This window comes from Oncorhynchus clarkii, chromosome 2 (assembly GCF_045791955.1).
Source record: "Oncorhynchus clarkii lewisi isolate Uvic-CL-2024 chromosome 2, UVic_Ocla_1.0, whole genome shotgun sequence".
Lineage (NCBI taxonomy): Eukaryota > Metazoa > Chordata > Actinopteri > Salmoniformes > Salmonidae > Oncorhynchus > Oncorhynchus clarkii.
The window spans coordinates 17,660,933-17,688,140 of NC_092148.1; the positions used below are offsets into that span (position 1 = coordinate 17,660,933).

A 27,208-nucleotide genomic window follows, 5' to 3' on the forward strand; every position below is an offset into this window, starting at 1 on the left:
TTGATTCATTGTCACTAGTTACTTTTCTGCACCTGTGATTCAAGATGGAATTGGAAAGTGGCATCTCTCTTTCTTTCTCTCTAAATCATTAGGCTACACAGGAAGAGACTGACATTGTTTTATTTCTCTCTAAATCATTGGGCTACACAGGAAGAGACTGACATTGTTTTATTTCTCTCTAAATCATTGGGCTACACAGGAAGAGACTGACATTGTTTTATTTCTCTCTAAATCATTAGGCTACACAGGAAGAGACTGACATTGTTTTATTTCTCTCTAAATCATTAGGCTACACAGGAAGAGACTGACATTGTTTTATTTCTCTCTAAATCATTGGGCTACACAGGAAGAGACTGACATTGTTTTATTTCTCTCTAAATCATTGGGCTACACAGGAAGAGACTGACATCTCTTTCTTTCTCTCTAAATCATTGGGCTACACAGGAAGAGGCTGACATTGTTTTATTTCTCTCTAAATCATTAGGCTACACAGGAAGAGACTGACATAGTTTTATTTCTCTCTAAATCATTGGGCTACACAGGAAGAGACTGACATTGTTTTATTTCTCTCTAAATCATTAGGCTACACAGGAAGAGACTGACATTGTTTTATTTCTCTCTAAATCATTAGGCTACACAGGAAGAGACTGACATTGTTTTATTTCTCTCTAAATCATTAGGCTACACAGGAAGAGACTGACATTGTTTTATTTCTCTCTAAATCATTGGTCTACACAGGAAGAGACTGACATTATTTTATTTCTCTCTAAATCATTGGGCTACACAGGAAGAGACTGACATCTCTTTCTTTCTCTCTAAATCATTGGGCTACACAGGAAGAGACTGACATTGTTTTATTTCTCTCTAAATCATTAGGCTACACAGGAAGAGACTGACATTGTTTTATTTCTCTCTAAATCATTAGGCTACACAGGAAGAGACTGACATTGTTTTATTTCTCTCTAAATCATTAGGCTACACAGGAAGAGACTGACATTGTTTTATTTCTCTCTAAATCATTAGGCTACACAGGAAGAGACTGACATTGTTTTATTTCTCTCTAAATCATTGGGCTACACAGGAAGAGACTGACATTGTTTTATTTCTCTCTAAATCATTGGGCTACACAGGAAGAGACTGACATTGTTTTATTTCTCTCTAAATCATTGGGCTACACAGGAAGAGACTGACATTGTTTTATTTCTCTCTAAATCATTGGGCTACACAGGAAGAGACTGACATCTCTTTATTTCTCTCTAAATCATTAGGCTACACAGGAAGAGACTGACATTGTTTTATTTCTCTCTAAATCATTGGGCTACACAGGAAGAGACTGACATTGTTTTATTTCTCTCTAAATCATTGGGCTACACAGGAAGAGACTGACATTGTTTTATTTCTCTCTAAATCATTAGGCTACACAGGAAGAGACTGACATTGTTTTATTTCTCTCTAAATCATTGGGCTACACAGGAAGAGACTGACATTGTTTTATTTCTCTCTAAATCATTGGGCTACACAGGAAGAGACTGACATTGTTTTATTTCTCTCTAAATCATTAGGCTACACAGGAAGAGACTGACATTGTTTTATTTCTCTCTAAATCATTAGGCTACACAGGAAGAGACTGACATTGTTTTCTTTCCCCAGTCACTTACTCATTTTTTACATAACAGTTGAAATACAGTATATTCCATGTTTTACATGATAGACAGGTGAATCTGACAGTATTGACCCAGGGTGTCTGTGCAACTTCAGAGACTATTTGAGCTCAATTAACTAAAGCCCAAGGCATCCGCTCAGGGAGCTAACATTAATCTTCTGATTTCAGTTATAGTTATGTGACAATGTAGTCAAGCAAACTTCATACACTCCCCCTTTAACCCCCTTTAACCACCTCCTCTCCACAGTCATCCTAGGTCATCTGTATGCCACAAGACGGGTTAGCCCACTGAACTAAAGCCGTACCCACTGGGCAAACACTGATTGAATCAACATTGTTTCCATTTAATTTCAACAGACAATTTCTGTGATGATGTTGAATCAATGTGGAAAACTGATTGGATCTTTACAAAGTAATAAAAGTAAGGGAATTTCTTCATTTTTTTCTCCCAACATTTAACCTAAATCTAATGACATTTTGTTGTTGACTTCAAATTGAATTCAGGTTAGTTGACAACTCAACCAAATGTGAATCAAAACTAGAAGTTGAACTGAGTTCTGTGCTGTGCCCAGAGGATAGGCATTAGCTTGGTGAGTTATAGCAAGTTTATGGTCTCAGCCAAGGTTTTTCATCATGCAAGAGTGTCTCACACATTAATGGCTGATACAATGTAATTGCTCTTAAATTAACTCTTGAAAATGTAATCTCATAGATAGGTCATGCAGCCACCTACCTCTGCCTTTCTTATAGTCTACCATTTTTCAGCAGGCAATCTTAGCATTCCCGCTGAGAAAAAATGATCACTCTTAATGAACGGTAGATGAGAGGGAATGGTTTGCACCGGGTCAAATGGGACTACTGATGCCACCGCGCAGAGGGCAGTCAAAGCCGAATAGTAATGGTATCATACCAAGACGATTGCCACTCCACAATAGAGTTCTAGCGCTGAGCACTAAGCACAGCACGGAAACCCATATATTAGATCGCACATAATGAGAAAAGCCTAGCAGTCTGTAAAGTACAGAGTGCGGATGGGGGGGAGGGGATTTTTGCATTACGCGTACAGTAGGAGTGGCAAGCCTAGTCCGTTCCTTCGCGCACAATGAACTGTAGACTACAGCTGGCTGATACGTCCAGTGTGTGAGACCGGGGAGGGCTACAGGAGGAACAAAAAAGTGACATTTTACTGTGGTGGTCTTACTTACAGCTTTAAATCCGCCACCTGATCTGCTATGGCAGCGATCATGGGACTCTCAAATCCAGTTCGGAAAGAAGGTAAGCACAGCGCAAACAAAGGATGCCTTGCCACTCATGGATAACCACCAAGCCAATATATCCAGACGTGTTAATTCCAAACTACTATATTGATAGTAAATGCAACTTATTATTTTAATTAATTCAGTTTTCTGTCAAATTACAGGAATAAGATGCGTTGATATGTGGACACGCACTGGCGGCGCGCTCGGTGGTCGTGTTTGATGTAACCTACCTTTAACAGGTACTGGTCAGAGCTCGTGCAGACGTGTCGAACCAAGCACTGTTGTAGAACCGAGGTGAGGTATTTTATTAACTACCATAATTATTAAATGCTTAATACATTAGTAACCCTGACAATGCTGTATATATGTCCGTAGTAGCCTATATGACTGAACAGAGAGGGGGGGGGGGGGGGGGGGGGGCAAACTTAATTTGCATCAGTTTTGCGTAGCCTATATGATGCTGGGTTGTTAGGCTATGTGTCTATTAAACTAGTGAAGTCAACATGCGGACAACTTCGTTTATTGAGGTTTCCATTTGTTGTGGTTCTAATTAAAAAACAGCGGGTAATGTGAGCTAACCTAACCTTGTCAATCAATTAGGCTCTTAGAAGGCATGCATTTGAACAGTAACTAGTAGGCAACTAGAAGCCTAGCATAAAAAAAATGAACAAATGATTTCTGAAAGAAATCTACTTAATTTGGGTATAAAAGTTGACTAATTACTGATACATTGTTGACGCCAATGAACAATTTAAAACATTGTAATACATTGTTAATTTATACTGTATTTATTTTCTATCCCCATCCATCCATCCCCAATTTGTCTACGCTCTTTCTTTCAGTCTCTTCCCCGCTCTCTCTCTCTTCTCCCCTCTTTTTTATTCTCTCGGCAGTTTTTAGTGTGTTGCGTTATCGCCCTGTTTTCATGTTGTTTTTCAGCAAGTGAGTGAAAACGTGCCCACATGTTCTTCTTATGCTCCATCGCATTTTACGCTCGCCTAGGATTTTGACAGCTAGTCCAATTCTTTAGCCTACCCAGTACCCACGTGTAAACTACAATTTAAAACAGCCCTACTCTTCCTTCCTGCACAGCATGTGAAATGTTCCTGTATTATTTCTTACCCCATTATTAACGCGCTCTGTTTTAATTGCGCCTTGCTGCTGTTCGTCATCAACGATTCACGTCTGAATAAATAATAGTTCCAGAACTAACAGTCAACTGCGACTATGCCCTGTGCGCTGTGTGTTCAACACATCCTGTTATCCATGTCAAGGATGTTTAGAATAAGATATTTTATCTAACTATTCACACGTTGTCAAATTGGTTTATATTTTTTACATAAAATATTCTTGAAATTCTAAAAGGAAGGCATGGCTGCTCAAGAGCAATTGACCGGTTTCAGATTTGATGACAGCGAATTGGATATCATGGAAACATTGGAATAGGATATGGGCGTCAGATGGAATAGTTTAGATTTGTTCTTGAATATTAAATATGACTGGGAATTGCTAAATGGTTACACTGCCTACCCAGCTTAACCACTATTCATGGTTCTGAAGATGACCCTAAGGTCAGTGGGGTATTCATCTACCAAGGCTTTGTAATGGGTTGAATTTAAAGCCTTGGTGTATTATGAGTAGCTTTTGATGAAATTAACCTTGAGCATATTGCGAGAACATATTTTCAGTATGTTTTCACTAAGTTCAATATACAGTTTAAGTTAATAAAATATGATATTCCAAACGTGAATGTGTGTTGAATAATTATATCAAGGACTTTCAGCTAACACGCATTAGGAAACTCTCAAGAAGTATATATTAGCTCTGAAAATGTTAAGTACTGTAACGACCCTGGGTTTATAAGCGCGGAAATCGACTCTGCCGCATGAGCATACTTTTGCGGCACAGTCGATAGCGCGCCGGACCTCGGGCTCGAAGGTCGAGGGTTCAAGATCTGCTCCATGCCTGTTTCATTACACTGGTGTCAGAAGTGACCGGATCTTGCATCCACGACAGTGAGTGTGCTTGTCCGGTGAGCGCGTTCCTGTAAGACGTAGAGTCGCAAGCTAGCGCGAGGACGCGCTCTTTGAAAGGAGGGAGTCGTGTAACGACCCTGGGTTTATAAGCACGGAAATCGATCCTGCTGCACGAGTATGCTTTTGCGGTACAGTCGATAGCGCGCCGGACCTCGGGCTAGAAGGTCGAGGGTTCAAGATCTGCTCCCTGCTGTTTCATCACAGTACTGTTGTTTCTTCAAGGCCATTTCGTCATAATATGTTCTGGCCCGTGTAGAAATAGCCTCTGTTTAATTCTAGGAATGTATTGCTTTTCAATCATTTTTTTTTGTGTGTCTATGTTTTCCAGCATTGTGATTTGTATTCTCTTTGCGGATTTAATTTAATTACTTGGCATGCATGCCTACACCTAAGGGATAATCAATTGAGGGGCGTTCTATGGAAAATAATGAAGGATGTGGAAAGTGTGTTCCAAAAATCACGACGCGCTAGCAGACTGGAACTGACCTTGTATGGAGCTGCATTATTTCCCATATACCACAAACCCCTGAGGTGCCTTATCTCCATTAGAAACTGGTAATCAACGTTATTAGAACAGTAAAAGAAAATTGTCATACCGCTTTCAGCCAATCAGCATCCAAGAGCCAAACTATTTGGTTTATATTATTATGGTAACACTAGTTGGAGAATTTTTCATTTTTCAAACACCAAAACCAGCTTTTTCCTGCAATCTAGAGCCATAATCATTATGCTTAATTCTATTCAAAATGTATGTTTATTTTCCTGCATATCTAAGCATACCTCTTAAACTGTATCTTCCAGACTGGGGGTTATTTTTTTAAGAAACTAAATATGCTTCTCTGCTCAAATCTGGTTGAAAGATTGAAAGGAATGTGATCTGAGGGCCTAGTTTCACTGTGTCCGCTATGGGCATGAAGCCTCTGACTATTACCATATCAGCCTGCCAGGTTTGGCTTTGGACATGATGCTGCAACAACGCTCCTCATTCACATTGTTCAGTTCACCAACAGCCGTAACCACATTATGCATTTTTCATATTTACTTTCCATTGATGTTGTTAGCTACAAATCTCTGCATACATTTTTTGTGATTCTAAACTTAACCTATACGGTTCACATAGAGAACATTTGTTCCATTCAAGGTTTAAAACATTCTCTCTTTCCCACCTCCTTATCCCATCATCAGTCAACCTATCACTGAGTGGCTTTCTATTTCCCAAAGATAAATTAAAGGGTTTGCTTGTATGCCTCATCTGCCTGAACTTGTCTATTTTAGTTCATTGGGGTGGAAATGAGGCAGTGAGGGAGAGCGATTGGGAGAATATTAGGGGCTATAGGTGTTGGCAATGACAGTGATTTGATTAAGAATACAGAGGTGCTGTTCTGGCATACTGCTCATGCTCAGCCACCACAGCCCATTATCAGCCGCACTCAGCAGAGTACTGTGCATTGGCGGAGCATAGGATCACGTATTGAGTTGTCCTTTTCACTTTCAAATTGCCCTCAAATTAATGTCAAAAGTGGTTTATGACACAATCGTGGTGAAGAGCAAATAAGTTGACACCATTTAATTCTGTCAATTTGTATTCTGTGTGCGGAGGAAGTTTATTTGATTTCTACATCTAATAGTGTTTCATTTTATCTGTAGCATTACACAGACAGTTAGAATGATGGCATGGAAGGGAAACAGCTCAGACAAGCTCCACCAGTAACACTCACAGTTTACAGGCAACCTACAGTTGAAGTCGGAAGTTTACAGACACCGTAGCCATGTACATTGAAACTCAGTTTTTCACAATTCCTGACATTTAATCGTAAAAATTCCCTGTCTTAGGCCAGTTAGGATCACCACTCTATTTTAAGAATGTGAAATGTCAGAATAATAGTAGAGAGAATGATTTATTTCAGCTTTTATTTCTTTCATCACATTCCCAGTGGGTCAGAAGTTTACACACACTCAATTAGTATTTGGTAGCATTGCCTTTAAATTGCTTAACTTGGGTCAAACATTTCAGGTAGCCTTCCACAAGCTTCCCACAATAAATTGGGTGAACTTTGGCCCATTCCTCCTGACAGATCTGGTGTAACTGAGTCAGGTTCGTAGGCCTCCTTGCTCGCACACGCTTTTTCAGTTCTGCCCACAAATTTTCTATGGGATTGAGGTCAGAGTTTGTGATGACCACTCCAATACCTTGCCTTTGTTGTCCTTAAGCCATTTTGCCACAACTTTGGAAGTATGCTTGGGGTCATTGTCCATTAACTTTAACAATATATCTACACCATCCCAACCATGAAGCAAGGGGGTGGCAGCATCATGTTGTGGGGGTGCTTTGCTGCAGGAGGGACTGGTGCACTTCACAAAATAGATGGCATCATGAGGGAGGAAAATTATATGGATATATTGAAGCAACATCTCAAGACATCAGTCGGGAAGTTAATCCCCTCCTCTACACCCTGTTCACCCACGACTGTATGGCCAAGCACAACTCCAACACCATCATTAAGTTTGCTGACGACACAATGGTGATAGGCCTGATCACCGACAACGATGAGACAGTCTATAGGGAGGAGGTCAGAGACCTGGCTGGCAGTGTGGTGCAAGGACAACAACCTCTCCCTCAACATGAGCAAGACAAAGGAGATGATTGTGGACCACAGGAAAAGGAGGGCCGAGCACGCCCCCATTCACATTGACGATGCTGTAGGGGAGCGGGTCAAGAGTTTCAAGTTCCTTGGTGTCCACATCACCAACAAACTATCATGGTCCAAACACACCAAAAAAAGTAGTGGAGAGGGCACGACAACGACTTTTCCCCCTCAGGAGTCTGATCCCCAGATCCACAAAACGTTCTACAGCTGCACCATTGAGAGCATGGTTGAATCACCACCTTGAATGGCAACTGCTCGGCATCCAACCATAAGGCGCTACAGAGGGTAGTGCGTACAGCCCAGTACATCACTGGGGCCAAACTTCCTGCCATCCAGGACCTATATACTAGGTGGTGTCAGAGGATGGCCCAAAATATTGTCAAAGACTGCAGTCACCCAAGTCATAGAGTGGCGCAACAGTCTATGGTACTGCATCTCAGTGCAAGAGGCGTAACTGCAGTCCCTGGTTTTAATCCAGGCTGCATCACATCCGACCGTGATTGGGAGTCCCATAGGGCAGCGCACAATTGGCCCGGCGTCGTCTGGGTGTGGCCGGAGTAGGCCGACATTGTAAATAAGAATTTGTTCTTAACTGTCTTGCCTAGTTAAATAAAGGTTAAAAAAATTTAAAGTATGGCAAGCGGTACTGGAGGGTCAAGTCTAGGTCCAAAAGGCTCATAACAGCTTCTACCCCCAAGCCATAAGACTGCTGAAAAGTTAATAAAATGGCCACGCAGACTATTTTCATTTTACACTACTGCTACTTTATGTCTATTATCACTTTACCCCTACCTACATGTACAATTTCCTTGACTAACCTGTGCCCCCGCACATTGACATGGCACCGGTAACCCCTGTATATAGCCTCATTATTGTTATTTATTTATTTATTTTTACTTTAGTTTATTTATTAAATATTTTCTTAACTAAAAATTGTTTAAACTGCGTTGTTGGTTAAGGGCTTGTAAGTAAGCATTTCACCTGTTGTGTTTGCAGCATGTGACAAATAAAATTGGATTTGATTTTAAATTAGTTAAACATGTCCTTCTGCTAACTTTAACTGTTGAAAAGTCTCAAGTATAAATACTGTAAAGTACATACACTAAGGGGTAAAAAAAAAATGTTAGAAGCAATATAGTGTTTTTTAGAATGAACTGCAAACTTCAAGGAGTAGGGCATTCAAGGAGTTGGTCTAATGGGAATTTGTGATGTCATCGGTCTTCCCTCTTGCTTGAGGAACAATAGAGGAGCAATAGAAAACAAAAGAGGCAAGCCCCCCCACAGTTGCATTAGACATTTAAGATCATATCTAGCCATGTAAATGATTATGCTCATATCTAATGATGCTACACAAGCCGTTTGAAAATAAAAAATAGCAGTTACAACTCATTCTCTGCCCCCCTAAGATGAAGTTCTCTCAAGGACAGAGTGTTTAAGTGTGGTACAAAGCACTTCATTAAAGATAGTGTGTAGACTACAGTGTGAAGTGGGAATGCAGTGAGTCTGCCTGGCTCTCGTTTCAGCCTCACCCACTTCCTTTTACCTCCACTCCATTCTCATTCTTTTCACTTCTTCTTTCTTGCAGTATTCTTTAATTCCCGTCTACCCATTCTCTCTCCCAACCGCTGTTCTCTTTGGCTGTGTAATTTAATGGCTGAGGGGAGTGAGCTCAAATATCCTCTCTCTGTCCTGGCAAGTCTGTCTGTCTCACTGTCTACCTGTGGCTCTCAGTTTGTACTGGACAGGTCATTTCATTATAAAGCATTACACTTCAATGAAGCCATTATACCCTCATCATCCTGAGCCAAAATGGGAAACCAGATGAAATGAGAAAAGTGACTAGGGAAAGAGACGGAGGAGCAGGGGAGAGTGATACATGGAGTGAGAAAATAAGAAGAAAAAAGTAGAGAATCACTGGTGCTCACGACAAGATTCTCACAAAGGCGACACAGAAAATGAGACCATCTTTTTCTCATACTGCTGACATGACATTTCATTCCAACAGGCTGGCCTCCATCCCTTATCCCTGACAGAACTATTCTTTATTCTGGGTGGCATTAGCGCTGTAACATGCTGTGCCAGTGGAGCTGTGCTGAGGAAGCAGATGCTGCCTGGCTGCTCTGCACTGGGGTCAGTCCTGTCTTTAGGATGAAGCCATGTTGGTTGACTGAGCCTCTGGGGAAGCTGCTGTGGTCAGAAGGAAAACTTGGAGAGGAGCCTGCGAAAACACACACAGACATGGCCACTGCTACTGCTACTGGCAGTAGTGGTACTGGTGTCAACACTAGACCTAACACTCACCGATTCACCTAACACCTGGCTATTCCAGCCTCTCCACCAGTCACCATCTTCCCTCTAGCCTCTCCTCTTTCCAACCACACCTGTCATTTCCTTTCTAACCATGAAACCCTTCTCTCCATCTCTCTCTTTCTGTCTCTATTAAACTATTCTTTACTGTCTCTCTCATTATCTCCCTCCCTGAAACCCTCTACTTGACCGATCTGCTCGCCAATCTACTCTGTCACCCTTGCCTTTTGCCCTGTCCAACGCTACACTTTAATCTGTCCCTCTCTTTCCTTCTCATTTTCACTCCTCATTTGTTTTTCTCTTTTCTCTTTTCCCTTTCCTATATCTCTTTATCTACTTCCTTCTCCCTGTTTGTTTACTTGTCCCCCTCCCTTATTCCCTTTCTCTCCGTCCCCTGCCAGTCCTTGGCTAATGTCTCTCCTCCAAGTCATACATGTATGCAGCATGTTGTCCCCTTGTCTCTTTAATCTTCTCTCGTCAGGTGGGCCCACCTCTAGATGGATCAGTGGCTGATTTGTGGCCTCCCAGCGTGTTCCGTCTGTCTCTGCCTGTCCTCCCGCCACGTACCCCACAGAGACCTGCATTATTAATATGGCTTTCAGCTTTCACACATTTGCTGCTGACTAACAGGCAACTCCTCATCACACCCACACCTACTGCCAGTGTTTTACCACTGGACAGAGCATGGGGAATGGAGGTTGATCGTTTTAAGCGTATGACTTCAAAGAAGTTTAATCAGGTGTGTGTGTGTGGCAGAGAATGTTTTCATCTCAACATCTAAAACCAGGGACTTAATGAAAATCTGCTGTCTGTTAGGTAGGGGTCATTAGAGAAATATGCTGAGAGTAGGTGGTGTTGGTAATGATGAATTATTTGTCCATTATACAGTGGAGCAAAAAAGTATTTAGTCAGCCACCAATTGTGCAAGTTACACTTCAACTATGACAAACAAAATGAGAAAAAAAAATCCAGAAAATCACATTGTAGGATTTTTAATGAATTTATTTACAAATTATGGTGGAAAATAAGTATTTGGTCAATAATAAAAGTTTATCTCAATACTTTTTCTGTAAGTCTTTCCAAGGTTTTCACACACTGTTGCTGGTATTTTGGGCCATTCCTCCATGCAGATCTCATCTAGAGCAGCGATGTTTTGGGGCTGTTGCTGGGCAACACGGACTTTCAACTCCCTCCAAAGATTTTCTATGGGGTTGAGATCTGGAGACTGGCTAGGCAACTCCAGGACCTTGAAATGCTTCTTACGAAGCCACTCCTTCGTTGCCCGGGCGGTGTGTTTGGGATCATTGTCATGCTGAAAGACCCAGCCACGATTCATCTTCAATGCCCTTGCTGATGGCCTCATTCATTCTTTCCTTTACACGGATCAGTCATCCTGGTCCCTTTGCAGAAAAACAGCCCCAAAGCATGATGTTTCCACCCCCATGCTTCACAGTAGGTATGGTGTTCTTTGGATGCAACTCAGCATTCTTTGTCCTCCAAACACGACGAGTTGAGTTTTTACCAAAAAGTTATATTTTGGTTTCATCTGACCATATGACATTCTCCCAATCTTCTTCTGGATCATCCAAATGCTCTCTAGCAAACTTCAGACGGGCCTGGACATGTACTGGCTTAAGCAGGGGGACACGTCTGGCACTGCAGGATTTGAGTCCCTGGCGGCGTAATGTGTTACTGATGGTAGGCTTTGTTACTTTGGTCCCAGCTCTCTGCAGGTCATTCACTAGATCCCCCCGTGTGGTTCTGGGATTTTTGCTCACCGTTCTTGTGATCATTTTGACCCCACGGGGTGAGATGTTGCGTGGAGCCCCAGATCGAGGGAGATTATCAGTGGTCTTGTATGTCTTCCATTTCCTAATAATTGCTCCCACAGTTGATTTCTTCAAACCAAGCTGCTTACCTATTGCAGATTCAGTCTTCCCAGCCTGGTGCAGGTCTACAATTTTGTTTCTGGTGTCCTTTGACAGCTCTTTGGTCTTGGCCATAGTGGAGTTTGGAGTGTGACTGTTTGAGGTTGTGGTCGGGTGTCTTTTATACTGATAACAAGTTCAAACAGGTGCCATTAATACAGGTAACGAGTGGAGGACAGAGGAGCCTCTTAAAGAAGAAGTTACAGGTCTGTGAGAGACAGAAATCTTGCTTGTTTGTAGGTGACCAAATACTTACTTTACACCATAATTTGCAAATAAATTCATTAAAAATCCTACAATGTGATTTTCTGGATTTCTTTTCTAATTTTGTCTGTCATATTTGAAGTGTACCTAAGATGAAAATTACAGGCCTCTCTCATCTTTTTAAATGGGAGAACTTGCACAATTGGTGGCTGACTAAATACTTTTTGCCCCACTGTAAATGCTGGGCAGCAGTTTATAGAACGGGGGCAGTCTGGCTCAAAAGAAAGATTACTTGAGCATTTCACTTTCAACCATTACTTTGCCACCCTACTCTATAATTAACATCTATTTATTTAAAGTGTTGGCTGTTTTGTTGCAGAAGCTCTGTGCCCTGTAAACATGTTTTAAGCTATGACACTGCTGAGCTGAGAGAGAACAGTTGAGAAGGGTGGGAATGAGAGCGCTACTTCCACTCTGTTAGAAAGGGATCACAGCAGCGATTGAATGAGGGTATGAGGCATGAGTTGATCAGAGGCTTGACTTCAGTGCCGGACAGGGGTTGAGGTGATCATAGCCTTCAGTGCAGGACAGGGATTGAGGTGTTCATAGACTTCAGTGCTGGACAGGGGTTGAGGTGTTCATAGCCTTCAGTGCCGGACAGGGGTTGAGGTGTTCATAGACTCAGTGCCGGACAGGGGTTGAGGTGTTCATAGCCTTCAGTGCAGGACAGGGATTGAGGTGTTCATAGCCTTCAGTGCCGGACAGGGGTTGAGGTGTTCATAGCCTTCAGTGCAGGACAGGGTTTGAGGTGTTCATAGCCTTCAGTGCAGGACAGGCTCATAATGGAGGGATGGTGTTGGAGAAGAGCTCAAATCTTCCACTGAGGGCAGGACAGGATTTGACTGGGAAGACAAAAAACAACAACACAATACACTACACAGACTAAAGAGCTAAGAATGAGTTAGTCCAAGCAAGGAGTAAAATCATTGATGTTTAATAATGTGATTGGGTTTTTGTATGTGATTGAATCTACATACAGTAATAATGAGAGAAAATTGACATTGCTACTCACAGTCCTTGGAGAGGAAACATTCAACGTGGCAGTGGATGAGTGGGCACATGAGACATGGCTTCAGTTCATGTCAGGAGAGCGTTGGCAATGGTAGTGGAGTGGAGTGGTCATCACCTCTTAATCAGGGAACAGGAGGGGACATTCCATTACAGCTGCGGCATCACAGGTTTGGGCAACAAGTTTGTCCATGAAGTTAAACTTAGACATCTCAGAATTCCCAAAGTCAAACACAGACTGCGAATCTCGCCTAGACACATTAAAGTAGCCCAAGAAACGTTCCTGAATAAAGCCCCGATAAAGCCGTGGGAAAAATTGTTCTCCCTGGGGCCTGGAGTTTTTCCTTTGACAGTGATTACGTCTAGTCTATGAGAACAGGCTGGGCTACAGGACTATTGTAAAAAGGTTTTATATGGGCTATGATGGGACCATTTTTTTCTAATCAGATCACATAGTTATAAAAATCTCCTGAAGAAAACCCTGTCAAACTGCAGCAACCTTGTACTTGTTCATATTAATTATATTTAGACTAGACTAACAGGGGGATTTCCTCTACCCAGACACAGAGACAACAACTGATAGACAATAGAACTTGCTTGCTTTATGCATATTTGCAACTGTAGGCCTCGTAAAAAAATTAACTCAGTCTATATTGATTGATAAATTCCAGTTAATCGTTTTGGATTGAAAAGGTATAGGCAGCATAGCCAGCCCAAGTTTGAATATAAACCAAATTTGATCACATTCACATTTTCTCCTGACAAACAAATGGGCTATAAATACATACAGTGCCTTGCGAAAGTATTCGGCCCCCTTGAACTTTGCGACCTTTTGCCACATTTCAGGCTTCAAACATAAAGATATAAAACTGTATTTTTTTGTGAAGAATCAACAACAAGTGGGACACAATCATGAAGTGGAACGACATTTATTGGATATTTCAAACTTTTTTAACAAATCAAAAACCGAAAAATTGGGCGTGCAAAATTATTCAGCCCCCTTAAGTTAATACTTTGTAGCGCCACCTTTTGCTGCGATTACAGCTGTAAGTCGCTTGGGGTATGTCTATCAGTTTTGCACATCGAGAGACTGAAATTTTTTCCCATTCCTCCTTGCAAAACAACTCGAGCTCAGTGAGGTTGGATGGAGAGCATTTGTGAACAGCAGTTTTCAGTTCTTTCCACAGATTCTCGATTGGATTCAGGTCTGGACTTTGACTTGGCCATTCTAACACCTGGATATGTTTATTTTTGAACCATTCCATTGTAGATTTTGCTTTATGTTTTGGATCATTGTCTTGTTGGAAGACAAATCTCCATCCCAGTCTCAGGTCTTTTGCAGACTCCATCAGGTTTTCTTCCAGAATGGTCCTGTATTTGGCTCCATCCATCTTCCCATCAATTTTAACCATCTTCCCTGTCCCTGCTGAAGAAAAGCAGGCCCAAAACATGATGCTGCCACCACCATGTTTGACAGTGGGGATGGTGTGTTCAGCTGTGCTGCTTTTACGCCAAACATAACGTTTTGCATTGTTGCCAAAAAGTTCAATTTTGGTTTCATCTGACCAGAGCACCTTCTTCCACATGTTTGGTGTGTCTCCCAGGTGGCTTGTGGCAAACTTTAACCAACACTTTTTATGGATATCTTTAAGAAATGGCTTTCTTCTTGCCACTCTTCCATAAAGGCCAGATTTGTGCAATATACGACTGATTGTTGTCCTATGGACAGAGTCTCCCACCTCAGCTGTAGATCTCTGCAGTTCATCCAGAGTGATCATGGGCCTCTTGGCTGCATCTCTGATAAGTCTTCTCCTTGTATGAGCTGAAATTTTAGAGGGACGGCCAGGTCTTGGTAGATTTGCAGTGGTCTGATACTCCTTCCATTTCAATATTATCGCTTGCACAGTGCTCCTTGGGATGTTTAAAGCTTGGGAAATATTTTTGTATCCAAATCCGGCTTTAAACTTCTTCACAACAGTATCTCGGACCTGCCTGGTGTGTTCCTTGTTCTTCATGATGCTCTCTGCGCTTTTAACGGACCTCTGAGACTATCACAGTGCAGGTGCATTTATACGGAGACTTGATTACACACAGGTGGATTGTATTTATCATCATTAGTCATTTAGGTCAACATTGGATCATTCAGAGATCCTCACTGAACTTCTGGAGAGAGTTTGCTGCACTGAAAGTAAAGGGGCTGAATAATTTTGCACGCCCAATTTTTCAGTTTTTGATTTGTTAAAAAAGTTTGAAATATCCAATAAATGTCGTTCCACTTCATGATTGTGTCCCACTTGTTGTTGATTCTTCACAAAAAAATACAGTTTTATATCTTTATGTTTGAAGCCTGAAATGTGGCAAAAGGTCGCAAAGTTCAAGGGGGCCGAATACTTTCGCAAGGCACTGTATATGGTAGCTAGCTAATGCTTATTTTGTCCTTTTTTTAAATTTATTTATTTAACTAGGCAAGTCAGTTAAGAACAAATTCTTATTTACAATTACGGCCTACACCGGCTAAACCCTAACCCGGACGATGCTGGGCCAATTGTGCGCCGCCCCATGGGACTCCCAATCACGGCCAGTTGTGATACAGCCCAGGATCGAACCAGGGTCTGTAGTGACTAGCATGCCTCTGAGATACAGTACCTTAGACCGCTACGCTACTCGTGAGCGATGTTAGTACTTTCTACTAGTTAGCAAGGCAAATTGAAATAAATTGCACTAACTCCACCCAAAAATAAAACCAAGAAAACAATATATAATCTACCTCCATCTCCTATAGTTTAAAAAAACGAATTTGATTTGAAAAATATCCCTAAAAATGTTGAGCTATCACTCTTCACTGTCAATCTCTAGCCAATAAGTCACCAACTCACCAAGCTTCTGTGGCACAACCGCAATACAACACACTAGGTTCGTTCTCTGATCCTAATCCTATGATTTGATGGACAACATGTTTGTTCATATGGCAAAAGCTTTGATTGGTTGGAGGATGTCCTCCGGAAGTGGTCATAATTACAATGTAGGTCTATGGAAGGGGTAAGGCCTAAGAGCTTCCTAGGTTTTGTATTGAAATCAATGTCGCCAGAGGAGGACGGGGAATAGCTGTCCTCTGGCTACACCATAGTAATGGCCTAAAGTGTGTTGTTGAGACAACTGTAAACCTTCATTGCAAAACAGTGTGTTTTAATCAGGTATTTGGTGATGTGAATATATTTAATGTTTCATTATTTTTTATTCACTGCGTAAGGTGGTCCTCCCCTTCCTCCTCTGAGGAGCCTCCACTGGTACACACACGTACACAGACATACACACGGACACACTCAATCTTGTCATTAGTTTATCTTAAGCGCTGCTTGTAGGCCTTTATAACAACAAAAGTGCAACAAGCTGACATGAGGTGAGTGAGATTGTGAGAGGTGTTCCTGAGGGAGGGAGAGTGTGGCTTTCTGCCCTGTCCCCTCCCCTGCCCCCCACACTTACCACAGGAGACTGGAACTAGGAGCTTTGATCCCAGCAGCTCACAACAGCAACTTCTGTCAATACAAAGGAACAAATGGCCATGGAGCAGTATCCTTGGACTATCTGAGTAATCCTTAAGCTCACTCCCTCTCACATTACACCTGCTATACTGCCTTTAGATACCAGTAATCAGCTCTGGAATCTACATAACGACAAATGAGGAAGCTGAGTTGTTTTGTTTTGCTGGTGGCAGACATTGCAAGTTTAACTGAGATTGGTCTCAGGCTGATGATCATGCAATCTACATCTCCAGTAGTCTGCAACCCATCTGAAGTTCAGTCGTTCTCATCTTTAGAATCTTGCAAGTCACACACCGCGGTGGTGGATAGATCTGGATTGACTGGAGCGATTTGGGAGGATGACAAAAGGCATAATGAGGCAGATTACTTAAAATGGTTTCACTTTATCCTTTCTAAAGTGAGCCAGGAGTCACGTAGTTAGCTGTGAAATAGAGAGGGTCATGGTGTATGTGTGTGTTTGTGTGTGTGTGTGTCCCAGTGTTTATGCCCCAGTGTGTATGTGGGAAGGTGGGATTTAACACTGTGAAGTTGTTCTGAGCATAATGAATTACTGGTGTGTTCTCTGTTTGGCTTGAGGGTGTCTGCTGTTGCCGATCAATGACAGAAATGAACCATGTCTCTGAACCTCGCCTGCCCAGGCTGACAGAGGTGAACAGCAATAATGAGTTGATCTGGAGAGCTGTTCATAAAAGCTTGCGTTGGCTCTTCTATATTTTATGATGTATTACTAAAAAACCACCACACCTCATTTCAGTTTGATATGAAATGTCACAGGTTTGTCGCTAGTCCGCTACACAGTGGAATTTGAATAATCTTTCATGTAAATATGCTTTTATGTTTTCCAGCTAGAAAGCGTACTGTTTGGGGCCAGAAACAGCGACTGTGGCCCAAAGCTTTGAGGCCATGAATTGCTTCAAAAGGCGTTTTGGACAGGATGTGGAGAAACAGGACCAAAAGCTGTCAAAACCAAGATGGGATACACCCAAAAACAAGGTGATGGAAGTTTTGATGGAATGTAGCAATTTAGCAATAACTTACTTTGTTAAATCACACAGTCATTAACCCTCTTCTTTCTTTTTCTTTCTTTCTTTCTTTCTCTTTCTTTCTTTCTTTCTTTCTTTCTTTCTTTCTTTCTTTCTCTCACACGAACAACACACAGGTGCCCACAGACCGGACCATGGTGGTGGGTGGCAGGCAAGGTGGGGCCTGTAAAGGTTCCAACCGTTCAGGACGTACCCTGAGGAAACGGCGCCAGCGCTACGTGGAGAAGGATGGCAAGTGCAACGTGCATCACGGCAACGTGCGCGAGAAATACCGCTACATGACAGACATCTTCACTACCCTGGTGGACCTGAAGTGGCGCTTTAACCTGCTGGTGTTCACCCTGGTCTACACAACCACCTGGGTGTTCTTCGGTCTCATCTGGTGGCTCATCGCCTACATCCGCGGAGACCTGGACCACACCGATGATGGAGACTGGATCCCCTGCGTGAACAACCTCAACGGCTTTGTCTCCGCCTTTCTCTTCTCCATCGAGACGGAGACCACCATCGGCTACGGCTACCGGGTCATCACTGATAAATGCCCTGAGGGGATTCTCCTGCTTTTAGTCCAGGCCATCCTGGGCTCCATTGTCAATGCCTTCATGGTGGGATGCATGTTCGTCAAGATCTCCCAGCCAAAGAAGCGAGCCGAGACTCTCATGTTCTCCCACAAGGCGGTGATCTCTGTGAGGGACAGCAAGCTGTGTCTGATGTTCAGGGTCGGAGACCTGAGGAACTCACACATCGTGGAGGCCTCCATCCGGGCCAAGCTGATCCGCTCCAAGCAGACCAAGGAAGGGGAGTTTATCCCTCTCAATCAGACGGATATCAATGTGGGCTTCGATACGGGGGACGACAGGCTCTTCCTGGTGTCGCCACTCATCATCTGTCACGAGTTCAACGAGGGCAGTCCCTTCTGGGAGATCTCACAGGAACAGCTGGAGAGAGAGGAGTTTGAGGTAGTGGTCATCCTGGAGGGCATGGTGGAAGCCACAGGTGGGTTCATCTAATTTAAGGTTCGGATCTGGGGAGAATAAGATGATCCTAGATCTGTGCCGACAAACTTCTACCTAGAGAGATTTTTATTGTAATCATAATGATGTAGAAAATGATTATTAAAATAACATTAATAACACTATAATTACAGGTACTTTAACGTATAATATGAGAATCTAATGCAGGTTTGTGTGACATTGTTTATAAGCATTCATTCACTTGGTGGGATGAAGAGGATGCAGTCGTCAGGAATCACTCGAGACTTGCAGGGTATCACCAATTAACGTTGGCTGTGAATGCACTTGACAAGGACTGCAATTACACTGTCCTAAATGGCCACAGCATTGTCCTGTACGCTAATGTCGTGTCTTTGGCTATGCCGGATTAAGTTATATGACATGCTATTCTATGAAATAATTTCTCCGTAATTAATATCACCTGATTGAGCTAATCATGTAAATGTAATTAACTAGAGAGTCGGGCACCACAAAATAATAGTTATAGAGCTGTTATCTTCCGAATAAACTCTTAAAGACCTAGTAATATTTTACATCAATAGCAGTCAATATCAATCGTCATCTTAATTCAGTCTCATCTGAAAGTTGTAAATTCTTAGTTATCTGTACGAACCCTGGCTAACAAGTTGAATCAGCAATACAAAATTGGGTTTAATCATTTATTTACTAAATACCTAAGTAATCACACAGAATTACACATACAAATAAATAAATCATAACTTGATTACAAATTACGTCATAAAGGAAAACGTCCCTAGCGGGCGGAACAGATATGACAGCTTGTTACACAAAAGAAAAGGGGCTGGGTTTGAGAGAAGGAGCGGGAAGACTGAGGAACAAAGCCGAAGCTGTGCTATCGTAAATACAGCATCTAATGCATTCTAAATTACCGCCCATTTGGAAAAGGAAAATGCAATAAATATTTACTCTGAGCTGCGCTTCGGTAGGTTGGTGGTAGATGGAAGGCCGTGTTGCCCAACCGAGTCCTTTGAAGAATGTCTCTGGCTGTCAATTGAATACGTTGCAGTAACGTCGTTGTGTGGTAGACGGGATACTCTGTCTGTTCCTTCCTAACCTGCGTTTGCATCTGCTGTTGCTAACTCAACAGCTAGGAGGTATCACTTCTGTAGTGAATGAGAGTTCAAAGTTCATACCATTCGCAACCAAAGCTCACGCTGATGTTGGCTTCGTTCTGTAGTTATTATCTGAACCATTCTGACATAGGACCGTTGTCCTCGGAACAGGAAGTTATATTGTTGTCAATGGCTTATATAGGAAGGGAGATGAGGGCGTGTTTGAAAAGTTTTATAGCCCATGTCCCTTCACAGGGGCGGGCCAATTCCATGTGAATCCGATAACTCTGATGTGTAGACTTTCCACTGTAGAGTTTATGTCATCTTATCATTGATGAGAATGTCTCAGATGACAACCGAACTGACATCATATTCATTAAGTAACACCGTATATGTTGAATTGATCGGATTGTCAGAATATAGTTCATTTCCCCCCACCTTCTGATGTTCCCAGAATCTCTTTAACCAAGTGTTTTGCAAATGTAACCTCATTAGGGTAGAGAGAGGAAAAAGGGGGGAAGAGGTATTTATGACTGCCATAAACCTACCCCCCAGGCCAACGTTATGACACTAATATCCTCTATTAGGGTCTTCTGGCTGCTGTGAGAAGCGGAAGGGACTCCACGGAAGCCCGTCTGTGTGTTTGTGGGAGAATCCCAGACCTGTCAATAGCACCGCCTCTAGGAAATTAAATGAGTAGAAGACGTTGAGGGGATTCTGGTCGAAATGGTGATTGAATTGGGTCGTTCTTAAATCAGCCATAAATACCCTTGTGACAGGGGGAATGGAAGCTTGTTGTGTGCATCAGGGAGTGGCAATTGAATGCAAGCTTCCCCCAAAAAAGTATTTGTTAAAACATTTCTAGCCTGTCTATCTACGGTTGACGTGTTATGTTTGACCCTTTCAGTTTTCCACCACAAAACACCAGAAAATGGCCAAAAAGATTAGAATCAGCTCACCTGCTTTTACTCTAGGATTTGACTATTAGATGTTCAATGTTTCTGTTAAAAACATATTAAAACGAGAGTTAAGTTAACTTAACAGGGTTGACCTTAAAATGCGGGACAGACGTAAATGAAATCACTAATCACATGAAATAAATAATAATCTTCAAAAATGACTTTGTCAAAGCAACAATATAACTAAATAGGTCTTTACAATGATGGTGAAACTTGGAGACATTTGGGGATTAAGTGGGTTAAAATCTTACTAGAAGTGACATAGGGTTGACAGAGGGACATGTCAAAATGCTGGATTTTGGCACTTTAGCAATGTCACGGTTGTCATAATTAGGAGACCAAGGCGCAGCGTGATAAGCGTACATAAATCTTTTAACCTCTCTGCGCACCGAACCCGTTAGCGGGATTAAATTCGACAACATACGGTGATCGCTACATAAATAGTCATATTAAACATTAATGAAAATACAAGTGTCTCACATGGGTCGAAAGCCTAGAATCTTGCTAATCCAACTGCGTTGTCAGATTTAAAAAAGGATTTACTGCGAAAGAATACGATACCATTATCTGAGAACAAAGCCCCATAAAAAAAACTATTTCAACCAGCACAGGCGTAACAACATCACAAATTGCAATAAAATAAATTGTTTACCTTTGGCGATCTTCCTCTGTTTGCAATCCCAATGCTCATAGTTACACAATGAATGGTCTTTTGTTTGATAAAATCCATTTTTATAGCCTAACACGAAACATTTTGTGAACCGCCTGTCGTGAATTCCGTCTCATTCCATTTTCGACAACACATTTGATGTAAATACACACACTAAACGTGACTTTTCCAGTCATGTAAGGTTTCATTGCAATCAACTGGTTTGTTTGTAACACAACCAAACGTGATGGGTCATTTCGCGGGATGTATTGACTGAAAGAAACCTATTTGAAGACAACAAGTAATGACATCATTGTGCACCAATGATATGACCGCTGTTTTGTTGATTTTTAACCCAATGACCACTGATCGTCTTGAAATCTAGCTGGGTAGATAGCTGGGTAGATAGCCAATGAGCTGAGGTAAACGGCAATATGTAATGTTTATGTGTTGGAAGACCAACCCATGTAGTAAACTCCGGCATAAAGAGGGTCAGAAGCCACGCATGTTACGCACAGCATTGTTTTGGTAAAGCGCATTTTCAGCTGTTTATATATCAATCAGTATGGCGACTAAGTCAGGGAAAGCTAAATCTAAGTCTAGATATACAGATGTACACACAATTTTAGAAGAAATTGATCGGGAAAGTGAGATAGAGATTGTTGGAGGACGATTCATTTAGCGATTCCCAAATGGAGGAATATTTTTTGAACGGACAGGACATCGTTTTGGACTGGTAAGTTCTTCTAATGCTAATGCCATTGTTTGAAATTAATAATATAAAATATTATGTGATTTTTAAAAATTTTAGTAGCAATATATAAAAATGTTATGAAATGTGTAAAGTACACGTTGGCTATACATTGTGGGTGGGGGTATGTTTGTATGTATGTTTATGACCCATAGCCTATGTTTGTGTGTGTATATATACATATTGTGGATTAGAGGGAGCATGGCCGAGATGCGTGTGTCTGCCGCTCCACCCCACCCCACCCCAACATGAAATAGCCTATTTGAGGCTGTTAAGGGGAGGGCAGGCCCACAACAATGGCCAAAGTGAAATAGAGACAGTAGATACAGCTGGTCTGTTGTAATATAATAAAGACAGTAGATCTAGCTGGTCTGTCATAATATAATAGAGACAGTAGATCTAGCTGAAATGTTATAATATAAAATGGACAGTAGATCTAGCTGGTCTATCATAATATAAATGAGACAGTAGATCTAGCAGGTCTATAATAATATATTCAACCCTATGTTCCCTGCACTCTATATATATATATATATGTTTATTATACCTGTTGATACAGGGCTCATATGTGAAACTATATTAACTGAACAAATTTTTTCACAGTGACACTGACTCCGAATTGGAGCCCCCAGTGCCAAGGTGTCCATCCCCCACTGAAGCTGGTTCATCCAGCTCCTGCCACAAGTGGTGTTCATCTGCCCAAATTTATTTCTGCAGGCATGGATGTGCCTCAGGGCCAAAAGGGCACAGCATGGAGGCGTCGCTGTATTCTCTGCAAAATGAAGTCCCCCACCCCCGATGTTATGCATCACCCCACGGACCTCCCGGTTGCGGCCGGTTACGACAGAGCCTGGGCGGGAACCCAGAGTCTCTGGTGACACAGCTGGTGCTGCAGTACAGCACCCTTAACCACTGCGCCACCCGGGAGGCCCGCAGCAGCACAATATTGTGTAGAGGACTGAGGGTCTTCCAAATATTGAAAGTGTTATTTTGTAAATGTATATATATTTTTTCATGTTTTTTCTCCATTTTTTGGGAAGGTGTGTTAGAATACCATTTTGGTATTTTGTATATAGTTATTCCATTCAAAATGTATAACTTCACCAATTTGGCCACTTGGGTACATTTGGGCTACTTGTGTGGGACACCTGGGTGACTTCATGATAAATGTCATGTAGCACACTCATTTTGGAAGTTATCATTCTAAAACTTTGCACAAGTACTATTGCCCTCTTATGTTTTTCACTGAAATTGTCCTCATCATCCTATCTGAATGTTTGTTTTGTCTTGTTCATTTTAAAGATGATGATACAACAATAAAAATGAAAAAACATGTTTTTTTAATTGTATTATCTAAACCAGATCTATTGTGTTATATTCTCCTACATTCAATTCACATTTACACAAACTTCAGAGTGTTTTCTTTCAAATGAAACCAAGAATATGCAAATCCTTGGTTCTGGGCCTGAGCTACAGGCAGTTAGATTTGGGTATGTCTTCAGGCGGAAATTGAAAGAAGTAGGGGGGTAGCTGTAAGAGGTTTTAATGAAAAGAATGAACACTGAACAAAACAACAAAACAAACCGTGAAGCTATATGACTAGTGCAAACAGGCAATTAAACATAGAATAACAACCCACAAACTAGCCAAGGAATATGGCTACCTAAATATGGTCCCCAATCAGAGACAACGATAAACTGCTGCCTCTGATTGAGAACCAATCTAGGCAACCATAGACATAAAAACACCTAGACTAGAAAAACCCCATAAACATACAAAAACCCAGAGACAATACAAAACTACACAAACGACCCTTGTCACACCCTGACCTAAGCAAATAATAAAGAAAACAAAGATAACTGAGGTCAGGGCGTAACAAGCAAGCCTTTAGTCATCTCATTTATTGAATTATCCATATGGTCTATATTAAAGGGCACTTAATTTAAAATAACAGACTTTTAAAAATAAATATTGGTGCACAATTTCTACTTAAAATATCAATGGGACACAAAAGGCACTCTTTTCATGGAATGACCCAATTCCCTTTCCCACCCTATCCCTCCCACTGGAAAGGATTATTGGTCCAGGAGTGGGCGGTGGCAGTGAACTGAACCACTGCTCAAAGACACACTACGGGTGATTTACCTTTGGGTTTGTTCATGAGGATGCAGACCGGGTGGGTGTTATTGCTTCAGATTTGTTTTTGATATTCTACTCAATATATAGACTTTGGTTTAACAGAGGGAGAACGTTTGATCCATCGCACAGCAAGGGCTGTTTTTTCCTCAGTATCCCATGTCAATATTGACAGTTTAGTCAAGGGACAAACTAAAAGATAATGCTTTATTTAATTTTTAAAAGCTATCGACAACAGTTTGTTGTTTTGCTCTTTTCCCTCAGGGATCAAACCCAATCAGGCCTTGAAGTGGGATTTGCCTGAAGTAGGAAAGAGTTTACTGGTTTGCTGTTAATCTCTCAGGTGCTTAAAGAATGGGAGCTTCTGCAACATAGATGCAGGGAGTCAGGAAGCAAGTGCAGTTGGTGAGTTTATTAAGGAAGAACATGACGATATACAAAACAAGAGCAGCGTACTGGGATTCAAGACCAAGACTGCCTGAAGACTGAGGCTACTGAGGGCTAAATAAAAGGGAACTAATCAAGGTACTGATGAAGTCCAGGTGTACATAACGATGGGGAGCAGGTGTGCGTAATGATGGTTGCCAGGTGTGATGCTTCATGAAAATACATAGGCTAATTGGTATGTTGATTGTATATTAAAAATCATCTGCAGGCACAGTATGTAGGTATCCCACTGTACACACACACTTAATATCTATGTGTGTGTGTGTGTGTGTGTGTGTGTGTGTGTGTGTGTGTGTGTGTGTGTGTGTGTGTGTGTGTGTGTGTGTGTGTGTGTGTGTGTGTGTGTGTGTGTGTGTGTGTGTGTGTACATTGGTCTGTCTGCCTTGATATACCCCTGGTGCTGGCTGTGCATGGTCTGTCGGTTTGTTTCTTCATTCCTGTGGATAATATGTACTGTAATTGATGTGGCTCTTCACGGTTTACTTGAGCAGAGGATGAAAATACTCACAAGCTATTTATAGGCAATCCACGTATAAATATTCAGAAAGGTGTGTGTGTGTGTGTGTGTGTGTGTGTGTGTGTGTGTGTGTGTGTGTGTGTGTGTGTGTGTGTGTGTGTGTGTGTGTGTGTGTGTGTGTGTGTGTGTGTGTGTGTGTTTCTGCATCTGTGTGTTTGATGTGTGTACACGTGTGTGTTTGAAAGAGAAGATGCACATCTCTGTATTAGAACCACTTGTCAGCCTATTTCCTTTTCCCCAGTGAGATCCTGTTTCTCTCTCTTGTCTCAGTTGTTTTAGTACAACCCTGGAAACTCTGCTAAAATGTTTGCTCAATGAAAGGAGTACAGCTCATTTAAAGTCAGGAAGACAAAGCATAGCGAACCTTAATTAGATCCTCAAATCACACCGACGCAGCTTGGATCCAGGTCTTAGTATAATTCCATGACAAGGGCTTTGAAAAAAACCCATTTAGATTATACCCAATCGTTTCAAGTTCCTATCCTCTATTTCATGTCAGTATTGTCTGTCTCCCTCCCCCCTTTCTCTCTCCAGGAATGACATGCCAGGCGCGCAGCTCCTACCTAGACTCAGAGGTCATGTGGGGGGAGCGCTTCACCCCTGTGCTCTCCCTAGAGGAGGGCTTCTACGAGGTGGACTATGAATCCTTTCACCACACCTACCCTACCCCAACCCCCACCTGCTCTGCCCGTGAGCTGGCCGAGCTGGCCAAGAAGGGAGAGGCCATCCCCCTACCTCCCCAGTCCCCACCTCCAGTCCTGGAGCCACCCCCACCAGGTCCAGAGAAGGAGGAAGAGGTTGGGGTGGAGGAACTAGGGGATGGAGAGGGGGATAACATTAGCAATGGAGATGCCAACAGGATGGGTGATGGGTATGAATGAGTGTGCATTGGTGAAAACACAAACCATGTCATCCGAGGATGCTGCTCCCTGGTTTAAAACAAGTTCATACATGGAAACAAGGCTACAAGAGGTAAGATTTCAAAACCACAACATCATGAAGATAGGCAAGAAGTACTTGTGCAAGTGACTCAATGTCTCAAATGGCTTTGATATCAAACTTCATCAACTGATGAGTGTCAAACATAAACTATGATATACTATAGTTTTTGACTACTATTAGAGGGACCAAAGGTAAGTCTTCACACGGACTCATCATTTTTTTATTACAGCATTTAGTGCCAATATTCTGATCTAAAACAACTTGAATAACTGTGTAAATATGATTTTAAAAGTTTCAAATAATGGTATGTAAATGATTGAATACTTTGTACTAGACTAGAGCAATGTGTGTAAGAATGAATGTGAAAGAGGATGAATTAAAGGAGGCCTGGCCAAATGCCCATTCATTTCAAGTATTTTGATACACACGTTTTGCTTACATGTGTTCATTTTCGTGAATGAATATTGACCTTGTATTCAAATCTTAAATCCCCAAGTTTGAAAGGCCTTTGCCTTTGAATTAATTGTTTAAAGTTATGGTTTGGATTTCTTGCACCATTTAGTTGGCTTCACAAATGATCCTGTTCAAGGCATTTTGGAAGGGTTTGCTATTAGTGGGCGTTGGCAACCACCTAATAAATAATTGAGCGCTTATCATGGAAATTGAAATGATTAAAGCCTTTTTTTGTATATTTTTGCATTTTACATTCACACCACAGTGACCACACAGATAGGTTTTTAGAGGTTGATCATTCACTCTGAAGTTGTGCCATATCGAGTATTACCTTGGTGAAGATTTCCCTCTACTGGCTGTAGAACGTCATGACAAGAGCAACCTGGTCCTCTCGGGTCTCTCTCCAACTCCTTCCAAGCCTGATCAAGTGAGAAAAAGATGAGGGGAATGAATAATCAGTCCAATTTTGTTACCCAGTCATATATAAGTCAGTCATTAATCAGTCATTAATCATCTGACAAGGCGTAAAACCCCCAAACACAAGCAAATTGTGACATTGTCAAGTATGGT

At 41.8% G+C, this 27,208-nt stretch overlaps 1 protein-coding gene across 2 annotated transcripts; it reads left to right on the forward strand.

Moving 5' to 3' along the window:
• Nucleotides 1-17,504: 17,504 nt before the first annotated feature.
• Nucleotides 17,505-26,820, forward strand: LOC139423504 (G protein-activated inward rectifier potassium channel 4-like). 2 transcript variants are annotated; one of them, XM_071175115.1, is made up of 3 exons: nucleotides 17,505-17,648; nucleotides 17,815-18,694; nucleotides 25,778-26,820. In XM_071175115.1, the coding sequence occupies exons 1-3, from the start codon at nucleotides 17,559-17,561 to the stop codon at nucleotides 26,122-26,124; spliced, it is 1,317 nt and encodes a 438-aa protein (XP_071031216.1). In that variant the 5' UTR covers nucleotides 17,505-17,558; the 3' UTR covers nucleotides 26,125-26,820. The 2 variants fall into 2 exon arrangements, with proteins under 2 accessions (XP_071031216.1, XP_071031220.1); XM_071175119.1 differs by lacking the exon at nucleotides 25,778-26,820 and adding an exon at nucleotides 22,747-23,391.
• The last annotated feature ends 388 nt before the right edge of the window (nucleotides 26,821-27,208 follow it).